At 36.6% G+C, this 25,032-nt stretch overlaps 1 protein-coding gene across 1 annotated transcript; it reads right to left on the bottom strand.

The window, feature by feature from the left end:
- Positions 1 to 2,753: 2,753 nt before the first annotated feature.
- On the bottom strand, positions 2,754 to 23,625 carry LOC149278429 (transmembrane channel-like protein 3). Its single transcript, XM_089501983.1, has 22 exons — positions 23,522 to 23,625; positions 22,628 to 22,771; positions 22,078 to 22,153; positions 16,789 to 16,870; positions 15,173 to 15,279; positions 13,880 to 13,978; positions 13,464 to 13,606; positions 13,113 to 13,260; positions 12,646 to 12,689; positions 12,268 to 12,415; positions 11,347 to 11,456; positions 11,169 to 11,266; positions 10,375 to 10,580; positions 9,971 to 10,099; positions 7,644 to 7,711; positions 6,897 to 7,025; positions 5,823 to 5,933; positions 5,230 to 5,355; positions 4,837 to 4,915; positions 4,707 to 4,753; positions 4,366 to 4,665; positions 2,754 to 3,606 (listed from the first exon to the last, which is right to left on the bottom strand). The coding sequence occupies exons 1-22, from the start codon at positions 23,623 to 23,625 to the stop codon at positions 2,754 to 2,756; spliced, it is 3,351 nt and encodes a 1,116-aa protein (XP_089358109.1).
- Positions 23,626 to 25,032: the final 1,407 nt, after the last annotated feature.

Below are 25,032 nucleotides of genomic sequence, written 5' to 3'. Positions count from 1 at the left end.
TTGTCTGCCCCAAATTCTATGTGTCCAGGTTCACTGTATCCTACAATACCTCTTTGAAATGTGGGTAGTGGGGTGCGTACAATGTGGTTAGTGGGGTGATTTGTTGCCATCTCCGATTGTACAATAATCAAGAGGGGATTTTTTGCTCTACCTACCAATATATATATATATATATATATATATATATATATATATATATATATATATATATATATATATATATATATATATATATATATATATATATATATGACTTACCTGCTGCTTTCAGTATTACCAAAGCTGGATTGTAATTAGAGAGTAATTACACGGGACACATCTTTAATTTAAAATCACGATCATAATCCAATGCTTAATTTACACACCAGAGTGAGCTGCTTTTCCAGTTGCCGTCTTGAAACTCGAACTGCTTGTGGTAAATGTGTCTATTTAAGAAACCATCAAACCACCCGGTACATTTGGAGAGGCCGGTGGTAATACTAGTATTTCATTTTCGAAATTTGCTATAGGGTGGTGAAAAGGACCCGCAGATTACGCTGTTACGGAACTTGACCTCTCCCGACAGGCAATAAAAAAAAAGGAACACGTTTGTTAAACTTTAGGGCCAATAGGCTTTCCGTACATCTACCAAGGCGCATGCGCACAAACTTTCCACAACTAGCGGCTGTAGAATAAACGGCTAGTGATGTCATCGCAGGGCTTGAGGAGATAGGCTGCGAGCTTTTGCTTCCAGTAAGGACTGGGGAGGCGTGGTAAATCAGATGTGGTTAAAAAAATAAAAACCGAACAAAGATTCGGACTCGGTGCAAGGTTGGAACGTGATCTTCGCGATATAGCAACCACGGCACTGGTTTCAAGTTATACTATTTCTCTTAACTTTGCTCCAGACTTGTACTTAAAGTCTAAATCTCCTTGGCGCTGTAAGTATCGGGGAGTACCGTAGTTTCACCAGGGACTATTTAAAGTGGGATTGTAATTAATAATAGGATGACTGGAGCTTTCCAAGACCATGCATTTGGAACGTATTACTAGCTATTGATGTGAGTATTGCATTTAGAACAGAAACAAATTCTTTTGATGCCAATGGCTGATTAAATTAATGCATCAAAACAAGCCACTGGGATTTACACAGTAAATAGGAGTCTCGCCATCTGTCTGTATGAACAATGTAACTTTAATAAATTCACAGTTAACAAATTCACAGACTGTACACTAAAGGATTAGCACTAAAGGTATATGATAGACATCAACGGCGCTCAAAATATAATGCTCAGAGGAAATCCCATTTTAGTCAATAAGAACTAAACAGAGTGAAGCAGCAGCCAATCCAAAGTGTGCTATCTGAACACTGATGTTTTGCTAGCCTACGTATGATTGGCGGTGGTGTCAGTGATATCGCCTACCCAGAATCCCTTGTGGTCGTGGCAGCACCATGAGGGAAAAAACAAGCCTTCTGGCTTGTCTGGTGTCTGTAGATGAGTGTTTAATAATGCTTCTACTACCTATTTAATTTTATGAGATACAAATAAAATGTATTTACCGTATGTCCCCATATATAAGATGCACCTTTTTTTATAAAGATTGGGTGCGTCTTATACAGTAGTGGTAGATTTATTTATTTATTTTACCGGAAAGGGGACCTGCTGCTTACCTGTCTTGGTCAGCAGTGTCTCTTAATCCATCGCGGCTACACAGGAACCCAGCGGAGTCATGTGAATGCACATCGCATCACATGATTCCGCTCAGTTCCTGTTTGAGCAGCGCAGAGGGAAACAGCTGCCCCCACAGAAGTCTGCGAGCCGCGCCAGAAGATCTGCAGTTCAGGTAAGGTGGGGGAGTAAATGAATGAATGAGTGTGTTTGTGTTAGCATGGATCTATGTGTAGGGGGCACATAGAAGCTGAAAGCGATGTGCATGTACTGGCTGCCTGAGCATGATAGGACTGTGATTGCTAACAATTGCTAACAGCTAACATCAATCACACTCATATCATGCCCAGGCAGCCAGTACAATAACTTTATGTAATATATATTTTTTCCAATTTCGGCCCCCAAAATTGCGTCTTATACTTGTGGAAATATGATACTTTTTAGTCCTTTATGTGATATACACGCTGTATGTCTTTCAGAATTGTCAAAAACAAATCTGAATCCTTTCTTAGCACTTTCAGCAAATGTGATCAAGGTGCGATTGAAACACTGGTACTTGTGCTAGACAGAATGCACGGTATTTTAATGGTAGTCTGCAGATTACCGGTAGACTGCACGCTAAAGTAGCACCGGGAGCACTTTCCTGCCACTGATTAACTTTTGTTATCCCTGCACGTTAGCCATTATTTTCTCAATGTGCTAGCCAGCCTGTTCCTTTAGCCAGTGTTACCTAAATAAAAGCCATATTATTATATTTTTTAGAACATGCGACTAATCGGCAGCATTCTGTTCTTTCTCCAGAGAAAGCCTCTGCGTTTGGCTCTTTAATAGAAGTATTGTGTGTACAGTTAAACGCGCAGTAGGAGTGGGTATGCGGCTGATCGGTTCAGAAGCACGGCAGTGGCTGGCACTGAAAGGGTTAAGACTGAAAGTTTGAGGTGTGTGCAGGCAGCCTACATTATCTTGACCAGTGCTGCCTATCCTGGTGGTTGCCATGGACCACAAAATTGAAAATGCAGAGTAAAAATTCCAATGTATTTAATCATTTTCTGTATAATAATTTTGTACAATATTGTATGTAGAATCTGCTCAACTAATAATTTCTTAAACATTGGAACAAATTAACTCACTAAATGCAGAGGCTTTTATGTCAACATTGGCCTTTGCCTTCTTTCTAGTTAGTTTTCCACTGGTTTTTATATATTTGTCCTTGTTATGAATAACTTGAATGTACTGGTCAGTGCTGCTGTTTTGCTGGTCACTACTGGATGTATTGGAAATTGAGTCAGACTCTGTAGGGCATGGCTCATGCTTTTGTTTCGATTTAACTTTGTGGTGGCGTTCCACATATTGTTCATCAAGGTCTATATTTCTTAGATTTATCTTTTTCCGATGGTGGGTTTTGTCTGAGTCAAGGTGGAACCCTCCTTCCCATGATTTGTACTGCATTTTCACCAGATCTCTTCCAGATAAAATCTGACTGTCTGTGCGTTCTCCAATGTAAAATCGAGGAGGGTGTCTAAGATCTGATAGTGAGCGAGGGCGGTGGGATCTTCGTATTAAGTCTTTTTGCAATTCTTCCTCTTCTTCCTCACTCAGATGGGGTGAATAAGACCGACGTGGAGTTTGAACAACGTACCTCCTGACGTTTCGCGGGTATAATTCCACTATGTCTCCAGTCTCTTCCATTCGGAAGTGTCTCGGTAAACGAGAAGTTGAACGTATAATCTTCTTGCGAGAGTCGTGCTCATTTACAATAAAATATCTTGTATGGGGTCTTTGAGACACCATACTTGATACACCCGCTGCACGATGATCTGGAGTTATCTGCCTTATCCCTCTTCTGAAGAGAGGCTCAGACTGGGAATCTTCAACATGCTTCTTGTGATGATGGGTTGGGTTGTAGCTCTTGGTCCGACAGGCATCACTCACACTTCTCATCTTTCCACTTGGGGGCCTCCAGGAAAAAACAAACAAACAAAAAGAACAATAAAACATTAGGAACTAACGAAAACGTGATAGACCCAACTGCATACGCCACCTAGTTATATCTTATAGTCAGCCCCATTTATAGGACAAAAAGTCATGATATGAAATGGGACCCAACATTATTAGGCTTTTAGGTGGACCTATTAAACTGCCCGTTACCTGTACGTATTTTTTTTACACTTGATTAATGTCACTGGTTTAGAGATACAGTATTTGATTTTACCTTTAATTAACAACTTTACCCAGCCCTGGTAAGTGAACCAAGCCTACGAAGTGTATTACTGCTGTGTCTTTGTAACTTTGTCAGTTAAATGATGTGACACACAGTGGGGAAAAAGCTCTTCTCTGGCTACTATAAGCTATATAGTTGAAAAAATACATATTGGAGGCATTCTACCATTCCGCACTTTTATATTACTGGAGGCAGTTTTCTGTGTAAAGGACAAATCTAGTGCAAACTGTAAAGTCATAACAAACACCACAGCAAACAAAAGAATGATGCTATTGTTTTGCTCCACTTTTACAATTTTGCACCAGAATTATTTTTTTTAAATGCATTTGACCCAGCTGTCATTATATCCATAAACTGTTGATATTTTTGTACATACAGAACAGGGGTTCTGAATGAATAAACTGCACAAAAACTGTAAAGTAGTTACAGCTTTTCCTTCTATTGTGTATGTTGCACATTTATTTTTTTATATGTCTATATATACACTGTACATACCTATTTGTAACATTCTCATGTCTTTTTTCCTGGATTCCCGACACAGAAGGACTTATATTTGGAGAGTGTAAAATTCCCGGCCGTGTTGCAGATTGAGAGATTGTTTGAATTCTACTGTTCTTGCTTACTGGCGATTCAAAATTCACTACACTACCATTCTTTCTTGGTGTGGATGACCGTGCAGATGACTCCTGGCTGACTATGTCATTGTCTTTCTCTTGCTTTTTCTCATGTCCATCAATATTCTGAAACCGAGCTGACAAATGAAGAAAATGCTCACTTATGACACATTGCAGTTTCCTTAAGACTTAAATTAGACTAAAGATACACAATCACCAGACGTACCTACAGCCAACTTAAAAACTTTTTTCTTGTCCTCAATTCTTTCCTGTGAAAGACATTTAATAAATAACAGCGGTTGTTTGCTGTGACGTTTGGCTCAGAAATCTATGGTTCTGTGCTTAGACTTACGGTTTGGATCTGTGCTCTCAGTTGATTATTGGTGAATTTTAGTGATCTCGCAATACTTTGTAGATAATAAATTAACATGCTGAAAGAGAAGATGTAATTTCACAATAAGAAAAAGATAGGAAATGTATGTATTTCAGTGTTAAATATTTGGTGTGGAGAGCAAGGAGGCACATCTGCACCATCCCACACCAGGGAAAGGGGATACCAATAGCTCACCCCAATTTTTAACAGTGTTAACATTGCTTCTTTAGAAGGTACAATACAACTGAAACTACACCCTGAAGCAATATTGGTTACCTGTATTTATATTTAAAATTTTAAAAATATTTTTCTCCCATTTTTGGACACAACAACAAGCACCATGGTGCTATGGGGATAACATTTAATACTTACAAGAGAAGAAGCAAAGCAGGGACAACCACCACAGGACTGCTCACATAACTCATCACTTTGTTAAACCAAGCAGGAAAATCGGTTTGAATGGTTTCAGAAATAATGTCATAAATTTTCTCTTGCCCACTGTTGAGATGACAGACAGGTTATAGAAAAATGTCCAATATTTCTATAGAATTAAACAGTTGTCTGCTTGTAATAGGGATCAAAAACTCAAGAACAGGATATAGATAGTGGCTTGGAGTAACCCATTATTTGTTGAGCACCACCTGGACTTTATATTTTCTAAGGACCGAGCTCGCCCACTTCCAGACTAGTATTAAAAAACTCAGAAAACTGGCACCGGTCATCTGACACAGCAGTGCCTGGCATCCAGGATACGATCATTGATAAACAGTGGCCTAATGCACAAAGGTCACAAAGAAGTGACAAGCATTAAATGCATAAGTCTGTGATTATATTGTATAGAAGTAGAGGATTATACTGTCACACACTGATATCTCTGTATGGCTAGACATGATTTAAATTGTTTCTGGGTGTACAAGACTTGTGGATTCCCAGATGTGTTTTAGTTATTGGGTAACATAACTTACCTAAAGGGTCCACAGTTTATGGATGGCTTATACCTTACAATAGAGAACACTGTTGGCAACATGCATAGGAATAACATAAACAGAAGCATAGCCAGGTAAAAATTATTAGATCTGCAAAGGAAATAAAAAAAATATACATATATATTTTTACTTTTTCAATTTTTACGCTACTGAATAATGTGAGTATTTACATGATACAGAGTATGTTATAAATGCAATGGCAAAGCTTATCGGCTCATTCTCTTTCTTAGTATTTCACCTTTAACAGTCACTTTAAAAATGTAATTTTCCCAAATTATACATTAAATATGTTGATTAAAAATAAATATTAAAAAACTGCTTAAATAACCTAATTCACGTTGTATGTTTGTCATTCATCAGGCCATGTGAAAAAAATGCCTCTTACATTGTACCAAAACCAATTACAATTTCTTAATATGAAGTGCATACTATATATTTAATAAGGCTCTGTCATTAAAAGAATACACCATCATATGATTAATATGGCAGCGTTAGGCAACTCCTTGGTAGAGCTGAAGATACTATGAATAGATACCAGAATGATCAACATAGAATAAATTACATAAGAAAGCTGAATGGTGTAGATGGTTATTTCTCAACACGACCAAGCACCCTGGTTTTGGATATATTTTACCAATCTGTGATCTGAGTCACAGCGTATTGATAACAGACTGCTTCAAACAGTTAAGGTGCGGAGATTATGCTTAGCGCGCATGCACAGAACTGGTCAGCAAGCTGATTATCAATTTAGCATGTAATGTACTGGTACTCCCAGCTGAAGCCACTCTCTCAAATGCTCTAAAACACAGACCCCAAAACAAAGGATGTATGACTTTCTACTCTGTCCAACAGCACAGCAGCTTGAACAATGTACTCAACAAGCCCTTATGCTGAATATCTATTCAGCCTCTCTGATATAACATGTCACTTTGGTCCAGAATGTGTTAGATTGATAACGACTCCAAAAATGTTTTCCTTGCATTGCTAAGTAATAATGCAGACTTATGGTGTAGGATATGTGTTTACAGATATCTTACGCTACCTTCTACTAACCTTGAAGCTCTGAAAACTTGCTGATGGGGAACATTGCATGTCAGAACTGCCCAGCTCCTTAAATACATCAGCCCAATCAATTTAAACACATTAAACGCTGGTAGACACGGAGAGAAAAAGGCTCCCATCCTGCAACAAGAATTACATTTTAGATTTATAATTAAGTCTGTTACATGCAACTTATTAAATTCCAGGTTATTTAATAGTTATGCTTAAAAGTTGTCAGCTTCACAAACAACAAAATACGGATTATGTGGTAATAATTTTTTGGGACATGAAATGAACCACATATTTATCTGCTTATTCTTAACAGGGGTACTGGGCTACTGTGGACCCCCATAAAAAATATTTTGATAAAAATGTTCTATTCAATTGACATTTAAATAAACTGTTCAAGATCCTTATGTAGTTCTGTGCTAAATGTCCATGGTAGCACTTGCAGCCCCAAATTGTACCATATCAAGCTGTGGTTTTAGAATGTTGTTCAATTATTTTCTTTTTTGTCATATAAGCATATCTGGGCATTATATTACACCTGTGGGCTAAGGAAATCGGAGATATTTACAGGGCCTATGGGTGAGGGTGTTTAATCTGTGTGGGGCTGGGGGGAAATCTTTGGCCATGTTCTGTACCCATTTTAAAATCTATATAAGCCTATATACATGGCTAGTACCTTCTCGTATCATACCCACTTTTCTTCCCTTCTTTCTATTAGGGGCAGGAGAGCTCCAGGCAAGTGATACATACCAGATCATTCCTTGGTTGTAGATCAGATGCAGCACATTCTCTGCAATTTTGAATTCGCCATACTCTGGCTAAAATAAATTGGAAAACAAATCAAAATCTTAACATTCCTTAAGTATCTCACAGGCTTATTACCTGGAATAAATTCCCATCTCACCTATGTGAGTATACAGTAAAGCTAGTCAGACGTTATCCAAGAACTTAAATAGCTTATGTACTATTTTCTTTACATAAAATTATAGTTACCTTTCCTTTAAACTTGACTTTTCAAGAAAATGCAGATAAACTCACACTCACTCCATCTGCACATTGTGCTTGCTAAATGTTCACTACAAATTGCCATCCCATGCCAGACTTTGGACTTTAAGAGGGTGCTATGTACCCAAGCTGACATCATACTACCCATACATGAAGCCAGATATTGTCAAACATAATAAATAAATACTTGACATGTGTAGTGGTGTTGGATGCCATTTGTGATATGCACGTTTACACAACATTGTGTGCGTTATCGGTGAAGAGTTTCCTTCTCCATGAGGCTTCCAGGTTACGATAACTAGCTTCACTACCAGATGATCACAAGTAGGTGAGCACAAATACAAAATGGTTATGTGCTGGGAGTACTTTGAAAAAGCCATTTTTTGGGTGAAACACGTGTTTTATGCATTTTTGCTTTTATTATCTAATAAAGCTTTGGATTATTCTTAATCGTGGACCTCCATTTTTATTTTATTTTTAACTTGGCTTTTATCCTGATTTTTATCTCACTGGAGCCATTTCCTTGGAGGGGAAAATAGCACCCATGCTGATGAGGATAGAGCAACCTTTATTTGCTCTCACAAATGTGAGTACTTTATATATTTCTTTAAAGCCTATCCCATTATCACAGTGTACCCTAGGTCTTGCATCGTTTTATGTCTCTACATATCCACTCTGAAAACCTGTGACCTAAGTATATCATCAGAAGAAGCCACACCCACAGGTGGGGATTATACTGCCCACGCTGCTACAATAGAGCTATATTTAGCTCTATATAGTGTAAGTGTTTTTTATGTTATTATTCACCCTGGCTCCATAAGACATACTGCACTGTTTTTTCTTCATTTTACAGACCTCCATCCCCTGGCTATACTGGAAGACCCTTACAACCATCATACCCTTAGGCGTGACCGCCACACCCATCCCAAGGTGTAGGTGAGTGCTTGCGTGGAATGTCAAGTTAAGTGATACAGTTACCATCTATGGATGTTTTTGAGAAACTTGCTCATATGCATTTCCATGTAAAGTTATTGCTTAGTAAAAAAAGGATAAAAATATTGTTGGAGTTACCCTTTAAGATTGCTCACAGAATACAAGCAGGTCCTTGCCTATGTGTTACAATGCAGATGGTTGTGTTCACATCCAACAGCATGCCCCCAAAACAGATGCCAAACGTACTCCGCTCAAAAAATTCAGGTATGTAGTTACATATTACATAGTTATATAGGCTGAAAAAAGACATGCGTCCATCAAGTTCAGCCTTTCCTATATCTGTTAATTTGTTGCTGTTGATCCAAAAGACGGCAAAAAAAAGGGTGACATTAATAATTTTTCACCAAAATAACACTATAGTTAATTTTTAGGGGAATCTGTATGTAGTTCACTATACCCAAAATGATACACATTTGTTTTAATTGCACCACCTAGAGGACAGAGAGGGAATTGTTGCTGACCACATCCACTGTGAATCGTAAGGCAACCCTACAGTATCTGCATTTTTGAAGAAGGTCAGCAAAAGATCAAACAATTTACATCCGTTGTTTGAAGCCTCAAGTTCATGTATAAATACTGCAATTTATTTGAACAATTATATAACTAGAATTAGTACAATGAGTAAATACGGGTATTGATGCACTGCAAGCTTATATCATATAATTGTTATTACATTAAATACAATGAGGAAATTCAATTATTTTTTATTACCATTTATACTGCAAACTAACTGATTATCCTTTCAAGTAGAAATTATCAACTAGGAATGCTATATGTATAAACACTGCAAAAATCAAATCATCTCATGCCCCTAAACACTAATACACTGGATTTTTTTTATTATTGCTATTATCCTAAATTATTGGTATACCTTACCAATCCTAGTCACATCTTAAATATAATTGTATAAAAGCCTAAAGTTGTGTTAATAAATTGTTCCCTCCACACTTTTTTTCTGAAAACACCTTCTCCTATGCTACAGATATCCTCATGATGGCTTTCTTAAGAAATTCTGTAATCAATGGTGGTAAATAGACCATAGTTTGAGTTTGTTATACTAGAAGGCAAGAAATACTCACAAATTTGCTTTCCAGATCCCAACAGCAACAGTCACTCATATAACGTACAAAAAGGCCACGAAAGAAGTCGATAAGAAGAATACTTGCCACTGTGAAAATCATATCAATAATAGACAGTTTCAGCATCTCCTGTAATAAAGACATATTTATATTATTTAAAGGCTGCCAACATGTATGTGTGTATGTATCTTTTTTATTTACAAAGTGCTAACAGGTATACTGTTATGCTTTACTAGTACAGTATAATAAAAGTGTATAATAAGTGCAGTCATATAATGAGTAAACTAGTCTACAGACTACAACAGGCAGGAATACATTAGGAAAGAAAGTCCCTGCCCCATAGAGCTTACAGTCTAACTAACCTACTTATTTTACTGTTATCTGTTTCATGTACATCTTCCTACCTGTCCAACATAGGTCTCCCAACATTCATTTTTTTGAAGTGGAGTAACTGAAACAATGGAGGAAGATGTCTGGTTAATGAATGCCATGGTTTTTGTCATATTCTGCTCCATATATAATGCCAGGGTCGAGTTTTCTAGAGCTGCCAAATCAGGAGTAACTGTAGGAAGGACGGTGATAGATGTTGTGGCAAAAAGTGGTGCTGAATCTATCAAAGTGTCATTGGCACTGTTCTGAAAAAACATAGATATAAAACCTTATTATATATTCACAATAATGGCGCAGATCAGGAAAATAATAATTATAAGTATACAATTTATGTTTGTAATACAAATGTTATGGCCAAGGTATAAGTGTTAAGTCTTCATTTATTTTCCGGTATTTTGCCAGAATATTCAATAGTTAAAGTGCACTTATCACTGATAAATTATAAAGGTAAACATTTTACTTTGCATTAGCTGATAAAGGTCCTCTGTACACCTATGAGGATATCCCATTAAAAATCAACGTTTCCAGCTAAAATAGGCATCTACAACATTAGGAATGTCTACGCTGTATTTTTGATCCACTTGATGTTATCTTAATGGATAAAATGTGCTTTTCTTTCAAAACCAAGAACATTTCTAAGTCACCCCAAACTTTAGAACGTAGTGTGTATATGCTACTGGTTTGACTAGCACAATGTATATATTATGTGCCATACTTGCCTGCAGTGGACCTTGTCATCCACACATCATTGGATAAAAGGCCCACTTTAAACAATGTAATTTGCTTTAACAAGTGGCAAAGCACTCACAAATACAGTTAAATGTATTACTTACACTCATGCTATTTACTTTGTCCAGCAAGGCAATGATTAGGCTGTAAAGGTTTCCGAGATATAGTACTAGAACCCTGAAAAAAGTGATAGTTCAACTGGTTAATCATTAGAATACACGTGTTGGACAATTGCTTTAGACTTTACTCCATCCTACCTTGCAAGCTGGAACCGTAGTGTAGTTCTTGGATGATACATCTCCAATGCAGCGACCAGCTCAAAGGCTGATGGAGCAATCATGGTGATTAGCGAGACAACCACACTCACCTAAAAGAGGATGTCATATTTTGTAAGTAACATTTTGTTTAAATATCATTAGTTCATAGCAGCTTGGGGCAATGTAAGCACTGGTGATATAAACAAGGACTGTGCAGCTTTTGAATTTCAAGGCCTACTGCTGGAGATTCCAAAATGCATTTTACGTCTGGGTTGGCCAATTATTGGATCACCGAGAACTGAGTTGAAACCACTCTTATCCTACAAAATCTATACGTAAACGTACTTTGAAAGAAATACAAACCTTAATAACATTTTTGCAACCTCAAATGATGGCTGACATAAACAATTAGTGTGCAAATTATTCAAAAACATTAAAATATGTAAATAAAGTAAAAAACATGGTGACCACATGGCATCATACAGGAGTATGAGTATGGCGCCACATTTAGTGTCAACTGTAGTAATTCAGGATTGGCATTCAACCATGATAATTTTAATTATATACATTTTGGACACTGTCATGTACCTTGTAAAGTAACTTTAACTACTAAAGAGGAATCTTGATGATGGATTATATTACAACAACATAACTGATGATATTTTTCCTTCCATATTTTTGGTTTCAGTTATCATTTTGTTATAATTTCATAAAAAGAAATGCTATTGAAAATGTTTCTGAAGACTCCGTGGTAGTCTACAAAGTTAATAAGATAAATTGTAATTTGCTATTTCCTAACACATGCTAAAACACAAGCTAGATTGACTGGATTTGTCTAAATAGGAAGGTAGCTGTTTCCCTCATCCTATCTCGCACACGGTGCAGTATATCTGACTGTCCACAGTATGTGACTTCTCTTACCTCATTTTTTTCCCAGAGTGTAAGTTCTATTTTTGTGCGTTCCAGTTTTTGAGATCTGTCCACCACAAAATATATGATATAGATGCTGCCAGCGAGTGAAAGTAGGACTAGAATGTTTGCGAGAATCCGGAGGCTTATTGTTACTGCTCTAAATAGAATTGTTACAGCAAAGAAATAATGGTTAATAACAGAATGGTAATCTCAATAATTACGTATTTCGATATTCGACTATTAAAGTATTCTTAAGCTTCTGTCTCTTTGACCACATTGCTCCGATTAAGCTTGTAACCGATGCTACGCAAGTGACATTTGTTTATTAATCAAATAATCAGTAATCAATCAGGCAACAGAAATGACATCATACTCTGTTGTACTTACAAATTTGTACTTTTCCTTTTTTCCTGCTCCTCTAAAATGGCTTCCTGTGCCGAGGGACATGAAAATAAGCAGTACACTATAAGCAATCAAAAATGCAGTTTTGCCTTACTAGAACAAGTATAACACATGCATTAAAAGTATATGGATGAAACCTACTTACTGTAACATACTGTGTATAGACAGAGACTGAGAAGCATAAGTCATTTGTCTGTCTGTCTGAAACGCTAGTTATCTGTTCTCGATGGCTTTAATAGTCATTGGCCAGGGTACTCTCAATAATATGAAAACAAATTGTAAAATAGCCAGGGGACATCTCAATATTAGCACACATCCACTAATATGAAATAGTTTTATTATATTATCACATATAAATTATTCATTAAGCAGACATTTGTGCTATCAGGAATTTTGATTTTAATATAGAAAATTAGCTTCTAAAATATATAAATTAAGCAATAAGCACCTACCCTAATACTGTTAACAATGGCAGCCGTTTTGCTCTCCGCAGCTTCTGGATTCCCGATAAGATAGTCCCATGCACAGAAGATTCTCCAGCAGAAAGTGTAGTTTTCATCAGAAGCACTTGCCAAGCTCAGACGGGAGTTCCTGGCCATCCTAATAAAAAAATATTGTCTTTCTAACAATATACCATATTTCATATGTAGCTTTCTTATATTAAGAAGCCTTTTTTTGAATGTGTATTTAGCTGTATTTGTACATGCAATTCTACTAGTAATGTTCACTAATAAAATACAGGCTGTTTGTATGGAACATTTGCATCAGTCTTTTCTTTCAGAAAAATAATTCATAAAAATTACTTTCTTAACAATGTAATGAAACTGTAGGCGAACACTGCCATTCCAACGAGGAAATACGCCAGCGGCAGACGGTATCCAGCTCTTCCTATTTTTCTTTCTCGACCATAGTATCCATAAAACAACACAGAGTATTGCAGATAACCCTGCAAACCAGACAGAGCTCTGTTAGAATACAAGGTACTGCATCATTCTTGGAGTTTATCTATTTAATTATTCTCTGCTTAGAGGCATAACATATTTATGTCCAAGATACACTGGTGTGTTTAGCTGGAACCATCTCTTGGCCAAGAACATCCAATCATAATTAGCCAGGATGTCTGTTTTGAGATATGCCTGTATATGTTATTTCTTTGTTTCTGAAAGTGTGATTTTCAATAGATCAACCAGATATAGATGTAATAAATTTTGAGCCTTGCCCCCAATGACCAGATGGTATTGAGGTCCTGTGCTGATGAGACTTCCTTATCAGGGATTTTCTTATTGATGGTGCTTCCAAAAGGGGCCCCAGCTAGGATCTGATGAGAAGAAAATTAAAAAAGAGAGATCAGCTGAGAATGCACTAAATAAAATCAAACTGAAGGTGATACAGTATATTACTTGTTCATTTTAGTGACAAGCTTACCCGTGGAAGAAAAACAAAAAATAATAACCCACACAATGAAAGGAAAATTCTATGCATTCCCATGCTTTATATTATACTTTCCATTTAAGTGAACATAAAGCGAGAGTCTCGCCAACTATATACCTAATATAGGACTTGGTTCAGCTACAACACAAGAAACACTACAACTGTATCTTTGTTTGGTAAATGTGTTATGAAAATGTTAACCTTCTGGGGCAAACATTTTTAGGGGGCACTAATCATTTTTTAAATATTACAAGCATTTTTTGTTACATAGATTCTTCATAAACTTAAAGTTAAAAATGCCTTATATCTGTCCTTCAACTGTTTGTGACTGAAAATAAAATGGATGAAAGGATATAATTTATAATAGCAGCAAATCAAACAATCACAACACCTCAAGGACATAGTGGGATCAGAATAGCAATCCTTGCAATACAGTGCAAACAAGATCCCCAACACAATTCACATCAGTCACAGCTCCTAGTGCGGCGTAATATAGGTGATAAATGGCTTGCGTCTTTTATGGAGCTTTAAGTAGTGGCCAGGAGTGACTACAATAAATTAGCCTGAGATATGTATCACATAAGGTTGGTGTAAATCAGACGTTGGCCGAAGGGTTCAGAAAGCAGTAAACTATTGTTGACATTGCAATCTAATGCACTTGTCAATCCAAATATTTACTGAAATATAGCCTCATGCTACATAACAAATCACAGTCTCTTAGCGTTCCCAAAAGTTTAGCAAGTAATTTTGTATTCACTTCATAATGAAGAATGGACACCAACCTTTCAGGGGTTACTATTGCTACCATAGTTAGTGTCTGGCACGCTAACATTTCCAGTTCATACATCGCCTTACCTACTTTAACACAAACCATAAAAAATGTTGTCTATTATCAACTCTCCGAAACATAACCTCTGCCCGAAATTACTTTTTATTACTATTTTTATTAGTGGGCAAAGAATAAAATGTGCAGTAATAATTCCTAGGGAAGCCAGCAATATATGGTAATTCAGGGTTTGTACACACATTAATATTATTGTTTTTTCCAGATACTTACAAATGACAGGACTACAAGCCTTACCTCTGGTAATACAACAAATGCACCAGTCAATATTGTGAGAACAATGTTAATCCCGAACAACCATCTCAAAAAGATAAAGTAGGATGCCACCCCAGATCCGAAATGACCTGATACAAAAGAGGAAGATACATTATCTTTCTGTTATAATAGGGAGACCAAAATTCTCACTATTTTTAATTAGAAGCTGCGTGCTTGCAAGTTTATAGTCCAGCATTGCCACAAGCCTGGTACTATGAGACTCACAGAATATAAACACAAAGATCCTATGACAGGTTGCATATGTATGCATGTGCAACCACCACCCTAGACTGTGGCCATACAGATGGCTGCATTAGCAAGCATACTCATTGGCCACTTTATTAGGTGCACCTGTTCAATTGCTTGTTAACATAAATAGCTAATCAGCCAATCACATGGCAGGAACTCAATGCAATGGTCAAGACAACTTGTTGAAGTTCAAACTGAGCATCAGAATGGGGAAGAAAGAGGATTTAAGTGACTTTGAGGGGCCTCCTCTGGCATCAACCAATAGAGTCGCTCTTACAGATCTCTAACTCCTGATGCCGAAGCCATTGGTCTCCCCAGGCCAGGTTGCCCAGAGCTGTTGTTTAAGACTCAGACATGGTTCTGAGCAGCTTGGCTTGGGAGGAACAGGGATTTTAATCCCCCTGGCAAAGGACAGGGCAAGGGGGAACCTTGGAGCAGCTTGACCTGGAAAGACCAATGGCTTTGGCAAAGGATTTAAATTAAAGATCCATAAGAGCGACTCTATTGGTCGCCGGCAGGGGCCTGCTCTGGCATCAACCAATGAAGGGCAGCTACTCTTCATTGGTTGATGCCAGAAGAGGACTCTACCGGTGACCAATAGAGTCTCATCTACAGACCATTAACTCCTGATGATGAAACTTGGCCTGGGGAAACCCCTGGTCTCCCAGCTCCAGGAGTTAAAGGTCCGTAAGAATGACTCTATTGGTCACCAGCAGGGGCCTCCTCTGGCATCAAATAATGAAGGGCAAACCCTTCTCCGGACCAGTAAGATGCTGATATAAGGTAAAAAATCTTTTCACTGTATAAAACTTCAGGCCCTTGTCATATCTATATCTTGAGGAAGACAAAACTAATACAAACTTACAACACTTTCAACACAAACAGAAATATGAGATTGTAGTCTGATTGGACCTTGTATATAAACTATCTGCAATGTTTCTAGATACATTTCTAGGGAGCTCCCTGTCGGTCGTATGGACCTTTAACTCCTGAAGCCAAAACTTGGCCTGGGGAGACCATTGGTCTCTCGGCTCCAGGAGTTAAAGGTCCATGAGAGCGACTGTATTGGTCGCTGGCAAGGGGCCTCCTCTGGCATCAACCAATGAAGGGCAACATCTGCAAAGTTTCTAGATACATTTCTTTTAGGTGGTTTATGGGTGTCTGGGGTTTTTTGGTGGAGAAACATGACAAGTGTTTTTATTTATTTATTTATTTTGGAGGGAGATATACCTTAAAATTCTACTCCAGTCATAACCCTTTCATATTGCTAATTCTTAATTAATTTCTTATTATTGTGGTTTTTATACAGTAAATATTAACAGGTTACTTATGCATTTCTTAATACTTACTTTCTATCTTCTTTATCCTCATTTCCCATGGGATAAAAAGGACAGCAAAGTTATAGGACAGTCTGGCAAATTTTCTCCAAAGCTACAAGAAGAATGCAAAAAATGAGTTTTATGTATAACCATAAATATGTAACTATGTAACTAAGTGTCTTACACATACCTTGTACAAATACAAACACTGTATCTAGAAATATTGCTATAGAGAACAAGTTGAAGATTTTGTATTGTAAACTACTTTATGTACAATGACTATAATTCGAAGAAAAAAAAAAGTGTTTCATGTGAAACTTCTATTGGAGTTGCGTGTAAATTAACGTAATATGTTATGCCTATAGAGAAAACAGACAATTGTCAGGATATTTTGATGTCCATCTAACATATTTGATTATTAATTGATGTTACAGCTAACAAGTACCTCTTTAATTTTCTTGGTCGTATCTCCTGCACTAAACATTTTGTGGTGATTAATCAAGCCTGTCTTTGCTAGAAAGCACATTTTCCGTCATCATTGCCTAATCAATACTTAATTAGCTGCGGTTGTCTCAATTAACTTTTTATTGCAGCACAAGATGAGGTTGGTACTGTCACTAGTGCCAGAGTTAACACCGCAAAACCGTGGACTGTATGTTCGTGCAGTTGTGGAGCAGAGAAGTCGATAGGAAGTAACAGGGACAGTAACATGCATACATTTTCTACCTCGGGTGTTAATTGGAAAATTATTACAAAGCTAAAAACACAGATTGATGCTATGCACACTGGTAATATTTGGGGTTTGTTTACTAAAGAGTGAGCTGGCGGGTGAGTTGCAGTTTTATCTGGCTGACTTTGCTATGAAGGTCTAAGCCATAAATAGCTTGTATGAGCCTATATAAAAACATTACAATAGTGATGTTCTTCTAACTCTTACTTATTGATCAATTTGATCTATACTTTATACAGGACTAGCTCAGTACTTATTGCAGAGAAATTTGCCGGGGACCCAGCTTCCATAATTTTTTGGAGGAAACTCTCTTTCCTGCTTTGGTGAATGAGCCATGTTAACTAACTCTGAACCCTAAAATGTGTTTACTAGATAACTATTGCATTAAAGCACTAAAGACAATTGTTTGCAACACAACTATATGCAATGTATATCTAATGTAAGTACATATATGAAGAAAAAAATGGAATTTTACATATTTATTCTACCCTCCCTCCCAAATACTTAAATGCTAAGTGCTAATCCGATAATAAAAGATGTTCTTGTTCAAATGCGTAACATAGTAAATATTTATTAAAACAGAATTAATAAATACTGCAGACTAGAACAAAATGTTCCAAAATCTTATGTTGCATTTAAGACTCAAGACATGCATTTATCCAATGTATGTTTTATCTACAGCTTCATCTTCTCGGAGGTTATTCCATGCACCAACCTTCTTTTCTGCAAAAAGATCCTATCATTAAATGTAGATATTTCTTTATGTTATCTAGAATCAATACCGCCATACTGATTTTTCTGTAATGACTAATTGTATAGCATGTATTTAGTACACACAGAAACTATTGCATTTTCTGGAAACCAAAACTTAAGTGATGCCTGGGATTTAAACTAATGGATGCATCATTCATTTCCCAGGAAGTTAATTAATTTTTACAGCACTCTCATTCATTAGTGCCTAACTAAGGTACTTAATTAAACAAAATACAAACCAAGGCTGCGAACTGTGCCAGAACGGGCAGAACTGGTTTCTTTCGTTTCAGCGCAATTCTTTATTTGTATTAAGAACAAGTCAGCGGGTTAAATTAATGGCACATAAATTAGGCCTTGATGTCACTATGCAAGGCTGCACTGACAAAGATAAAAGTGTGTCCCCTTTCCGCTGTCATCATTATTGTAAGACTATACACATGTGAGAATGTGTAATCCAATAAAATGTTTTTATTACAATGAGAAAAAATTCCAACAGGGAAGATCCTTGATATGATTTAGTTATTTGCAAAACAAAGAGCTGTATATTCTAACAGGCTGGGCTTTAGTTGATGTAAATAAGGTACCGAGACTAGTACATAGTACAGCCAAGAGCCAGACAGTCTGCCTAGTTCTTAGTCCATACCCTGTGATTCAGTGGATGGTGAGCTTTTCCCTTTTAAAGTACAGATTACTGGACCCCTTGCAAACACTGTTGATGACTTCTACGTATGCAGAGTGATGATGTTATAGGAGGTGAAGAGTGTGTAAGGGATGTGTGGGAGATATGTGGTACAGCGACATAATGGATTATCCACTTGCAACCTAATCTACTACTTAGAACCTATAGAACAAACACAGAAAAATAAATATTTTGGGCTGATGAATACTATAGACGTTGCTGCCGCCCAAGAGTTGAGCGCAGGGCTTTCTTCTGTGTGTACCTAGAATCTATGTTGGGACTGGGTTGACCCTGGCTAAGCTTGTGGCCCACCACAGCTGGCTTGCCCCTGTACTATACCCTAATCCCCTTGGTCACGTGAGTGGGGACTGCAAGGGCCGCGGAAAGCATTATCGGGTTGTGCCTGTATTGTTGTTTAAATCGAATAAAGCAAACACTACAGGGTCGTTCATTTGCTATCATTTCTATGGCCTAGTAGAATCTTAAAATTTCTCCAATTGAGTTAGGGAAAATAATGGTGGTGGGCACAGTTTGGAGAAATCAACAAAGGTGGGATGGGAATTGGAGGAGGTTGTGATAGAGCTGTGGAGAGAAAGGGAAGAGGTTGGTGAGAAGGACGGATAAGGTTGGCAGAGCAGCAGGATTGTAATGTTCCAGACAAGGTTGACATTGTTGCAAAATATGAGGTCCCTGCCATGCTTAGCATGGTCAGCAGGAAGCTCATCATCCATGATGTCTGCAGGACCATGTGGATTTATGCCTGCAACCAGCACACATCATACATGCCTCTGGGTTGTGATCAAACTGCACTGTGACAAAGCAGTGCAAAATATACACTTCTTTCTATTGAATAATGAAATTGCATAATGAAAGATACACTATCATGGTACAAGAGAAACAAATAAGAAATTCTATAACTCTGAAATTATTTATTTTCTTATTCTTTAGGCACTATTTGGAAATAGTGGACAAGCAACATAACAAACTAATCACAGTTTGACAAAGCATTAGCATTGCTGGCAGGAGGAAGTTCTGGGCTTTGCACAGAAATAAAGTTGCAATTTCACTATAATGTGTCTCCCAGCAGCTGTATTGTTTCAATTACAAAAGACTGTGCTTTAATATGCATTTTCCTTCTATACTTGATACTCTCCTTTTAAATTTTAATAAGTAAATTCACCTGCCTGTGGATGGTATTCATGTAATGATACAGGGCATATGCCAATCATAGCTTAACAATAGATCGCTATAAAGCACAAATTCTGTCTCCAAGAAATCCTGCCCGTGGCAGTAAATTTGCTTCTTTGCCGATGCTCTCAAAGCACTAAAGACGATTACTACCAAGGATTTCAACCCTATTCCAAATTTAAATACAGGGAGAAATTGCAGGAGAGTTGTAGTTTAATCTCTCTTATTTCACATTACATTATGAAGGACCACCTCAGTAAGCATTTTCTGTAAGAAATAAAAAAAAACAAAAAGTTTGGGTGGCTTTGATCCAAACCTATTGAAATTAGTGAAATTGTTTGAAAGTCACTTCACTGACTGATCTATACATGACGAAGACAAAGTACAAATGACCAGTGTTTAACCTGTAAATATATAACTTGAGTAAAAAGGCTTTAGTACTGTATTGGGAGCTTATTTGCCACATTAAGGCACCCCATGAGAAATAAGCCCTATCTCAAAAATTGTAATGATTCAATTAAACAAGTATCACTAACCTAAAAGATATGGAGATAGAGTTAATGAGCAGAGACCAAGTGTTCGCTAGAACATGAAGCTGCCAATATATTTTAATAGGCATTGAAAAAGATTCAACAGCTTTATTCGCTGATTCAGTATTTTGTTTATTAAACATATTTATTGGATGCTTTTATAGACAAGCCAATTGCGGCTTAAGCACTAATACGATACGCTAGAATTAATTAGAATTAATTCAGTTAACTAAAGTGTTTTTAAATTTATATCCGAGGAATAATTTACTTGATTTGAGTAGAAATAATCCAAGATCATACTTATGTCACAAGGCATCAGTCATTTTAATCATATATCAGGAAAAGTCAATATAATGGCCCCCTGTGTCATAAGTCAATACTCTATCAATCCATAGGAACTGTCAACTGTTTGCACTATTTACACACTGAATATAATCTATATCGTCATATAACATCAAATGATCTAGTGCATTATCGTTGAACTGGTTGTCTTTACAAAATACAAACTGAATGATGGGATGATTTTTTAGGGTCTCAGTCCGTTTCAAAAACTCATGTGTTCGATTGTATCAGTTAATTTTAAGATCCCCCATCATTTTTGAATAATGCATAAAACAATTAGACTCAAAAGACTTGTATTAATGGGTTGGTAAAGACTACTATTTTAGTGTATTTTAAATACATTTTGTAGCAAAGCGTAGCATGCAATAAAAAAAGTTTATGATGTGGTATGTATACATACTAAATGTATACTTTTTAGCAATGCCAACACATTGCACACCAAAGAAGTATGATAGTATGTATGTGTGTATATATATATATATATATATATATATATATATATATATATATATATATATATATATATATATATATATATATATATATATATATGAATTTAGATATTCTTACAGTAAACATGGTTTTAAAAATAACCCTTGCAATGCTGGCAAATTCTAACATGCTTTTTTTCTATAGACCCCATTGAATCATTTAAGTGCAGATGTTTCAATTAGCTTGCATTGCAACAGTTTTAGCAGTGGTTGTCTAGATTCTGCCCCTGAGAATGTGATTTTAAAAAGGTCATAGAATTGCAAACCAAAATTTTTTCACTGTTAAAACTGATTTTAGGTTTAGATGGGTTATTGAATCTACTAATGCTGGATAAAAATAATTTGTGTATTACATATAAATATAGAGCATAACCAGAAAGGTGTCAACTATTGGCTCATGTAAATCAAGTGGCACTAGGTCTTCTTTGAATGGTTGGTTTGAAGGGCATACAATTTGCAATAATAGTTGGAAAATATTGTATGTAAGAAAAATAACAAGGAAAGACTGGATGAGTAGTGTAGGAATCTGTTGTTGGATGAAAAGTTATGGACTGGCACAAGTATGCCAATTCCATATTGTAAGTCATAATCACCCATGTCTCCTACCTCTGCACCTGCAGCCTGATATCCTCTCGTTCTGGTCAATCTGCCTTCATACTTCAACACAATCTCTTTAGCTTGTCTGTGGAGTAAGAATCCATTGAAAACGGTTACTTAGGACTAGTGGTGAGGATACCATTCCTTTGCCATCCTTGCTGACCACTCTTGCAATCATGGGGTTACCAATACACAGCATCATTCATACAGGTCCATTATATACATCTGCTACATCATGTTAATCTAATAATTTCATTAATGTTATAATTTGTTCTCTGTTTGTTGCGGCATCTGTGGCTGGGCAACAAATCATAAAATAAGCCAATTAAGTATTCCATGATAATAAATGATAACATTTCCCATGACTTGATTATATCATTTTGCTAATAGGAAATATACAATATAATCTCTCAATTATATAAGGGCATGCTTTAGACATATGGCATAGTTGATGTTAAACAAAAACATCTTGCTGATACAAGAAACCCAGTTGTCAATGTTAACTGGAATATAAAAGTCCAGAAAACCTAGGAAACGTAATAATTCAGATCTATTTTACCTGAGTGAGCGGAGCTTCTGTCTCATTGGCCACGGTCTACATCGAATATTTGCGACAGTCTCTTTCTGGATTTGTATGTTCTGGAAGATTGCTTCAGGGTCATTATTCTCCTCTTTGCCATCAGCATCATCGTCATCTGAATTGCTGAATTAAAAAGTGCTTACATTTATTTATATATATATATATATATATATATATATTTATAATTTGTTTGCATGTGTATGTGTTAGACATCCTTGTTTCCTTTGCACATGTATGTGTACAGAAAAAGTGACATGGAAAACTCTTAACCCTTTGTTTGCACACATGTATTACATCGAATAACATGGATATCTAGCACCGCATCATACTTGTCAATCTGATTATACTGTCTCACTGTGCCTGCTGTACAAAATTACAGATAAATAATCATGGATCTTCCGTGTATATGATTTTTAAACACACAGAAAAATGAACCATAGCCGTGTATTGCGTTACTATAGAGTAATGTTGATTGTCGCTCTCCATGGTGCTGAAAGTAACAAAGAAACCCAGAAATTCAATTGCCTCTGGTCACACTAATAGAAACAGATCAGTACAAATCCAATGAAATTCACATAAATGCTATGTAATGTCTAAATGTAGGCATTTTCCCCTATTCCCATTCATTTTAACAAACTTTTCACATATTCTAAAACCATTAAAAGTTCACAGCAGCTTTTGCGCAGGCAATAAAATGAATTCCAGAATCTATATAGCAGACACACAAGATATCTTGATATGTGAAGTATATGTGCAATCAAAAAGGGAAACTGTAATATTCAATACAAGCTTTTGCATTTTCATAAATTAATCTAACTTGATGAAAATCTAACAGAAATTCCTTAGATAGATCAGACCAGATAAAGAGCTCACCTGTGAGGAGGCACTCTGTAAATGCTGGCATTCCTTCTGACAGTCTTGTATCTTTTTGTTGATTTGGGAGGTTTGAGTGCTGAGTGCACACTGACTGCTGTCATGGCAGTGCTATAATCCCTTCTGTGTTGGGAGCTGAGTCCTGTGTATACAGTGCAATCTCCTCCTGTTTTATTGCCTTGGAACAGCCCACTTCAGTGACAGATCAAAATGCTACTAGTAATGGCAGGGCTTGCAAAACTGCTTTCCCTACTGAGCACTTAGCTGGGTTTTACACAGCAATAAACATCACATGGAAAAAATAAAACACAAATTAAGTATTAGATCATCACTTAAAACACATTAAGCCAGGGGCATTTATCAACCATACAAGTGTTAACTGTTTATTTATAAGGAACCATTTTTTTTGTAGACAATACACTCACTTTGCAGTGAGTCCAGCATTACCCACCAGCTTCTATATAGAAAGGATCCTTGTTGCTCTAGGCACCCTCTTGGTTCTACACAAAATTCCTCCAGACAGTCACCCAAAATCTTTAAATAGAGCAATAGTTAGTCCAGTGTTAATAAGGGGGTGAGAGAAAGAGAGAATAGTATTCTGTATCCAGATTACATGAAATATCTTGTTGCTCAAAGTCTTTGTATTTAGATGGGGAAAATTCAATATTAAAAAAATTTATTTCCTCCTGAAGAAGTTGGGCAGGACATATAACTTATATGTTATATTGTTTGCTGAACTTTGATAATCCTTGCTGGTCCTTGTATGGAATGATTTGCGTTTTGCACATTTCTTTTATGTGTCTCCCTAGGTATCTGCACTCTGTTATTATGATATTGTGTCTTTGGCTGTTTAATTTGTTTTGGAGAATTGTGGAATTTGGAATTGTGCAATTGATGAGCATTCTTTATTAAACACTTTTGTGAATGCATAATATACCCTCATGTATTGCTCTTTTTCAATTATTGGATTTTGTTTTATTTTGTTCTCCCTTTGTATGTGCACCCCATTTAGGTGATAAATACTGAATATTATAAATGTAACTGAAGTTGTACAAAGCTAGTTTACACAGGTGGCCAAAGGCAAAGACCCAACTGGTACTAAGGTAGCCTTATAACACAGAAATCAGTAGACTCTAAAAATTACCGTATTACAAATAAAAAGTAACATCCCTGAGAGGGATCAGTAATATGACACCACTGCTTCATAAACGGGGTCATATAAGGGCCATAGTTTTGTGTGTGTTTTAAGACGCATTACCAATGAGGCAGAATTCGAAAGGGTTTACTCATACAAGAAGATAATTTATTTGTCTTGGGTTTGATTTTTGGATCACAGAAGATGTAAGAGGCCATGATCCCATTGATCATCCAGACGTACACAATAGAAATTCCCCAAAGTCTCTAGATTAAAACAAATTACAATATTAAACACTAGTTTGTGAACTGAGTAAGGCTAGGTTTGGGTTTTTGTCCTGCGTTATTTTCTTGATGAAAAACGCCAAGAAAACTGC

The sequence above is a fragment of the Sceloporus occidentalis genome, unplaced genomic scaffold, assembly GCF_023333645.1.
Source record: "Sceloporus occidentalis isolate IW3139 unplaced genomic scaffold, rSceOcc1.0.p SCAF_189, whole genome shotgun sequence".
In the NCBI taxonomy this organism is placed as follows: Eukaryota; Metazoa; Chordata; class Lepidosauria; order Squamata; family Phrynosomatidae; genus Sceloporus; species Sceloporus occidentalis.
The sequence above is the reverse complement of the archived record's forward strand: the minus strand, read 5'-3'. Positions and strand labels throughout refer to the sequence as shown.

What these genes read in the sequence shown, in the direction of transcription:
- LOC149278429 (XM_089501983.1), bottom strand. Translation starts at nt 23,625, where the DNA reads ATGACAGCAGTCAGTGTGCACTCAGCACTCAAACCTCCCAAATCAACA. An exon ending in TACAGAGTGCCTCCTCACAG is followed by an intron (nt 22,772 to 23,521) that starts GTGAGCTCTTTA and finishes TTTTTAATTCAG; the next exon opens with CAATTCAGATGACGATGATG. An exon ending in CAGAAGCTCCGCTCACTCAG is followed by an intron (nt 22,154 to 22,627) that starts GTAAAATAGATC and finishes CTTACTCCACAG; the next exon opens with ACAAGCTAAAGAGATTGTGT.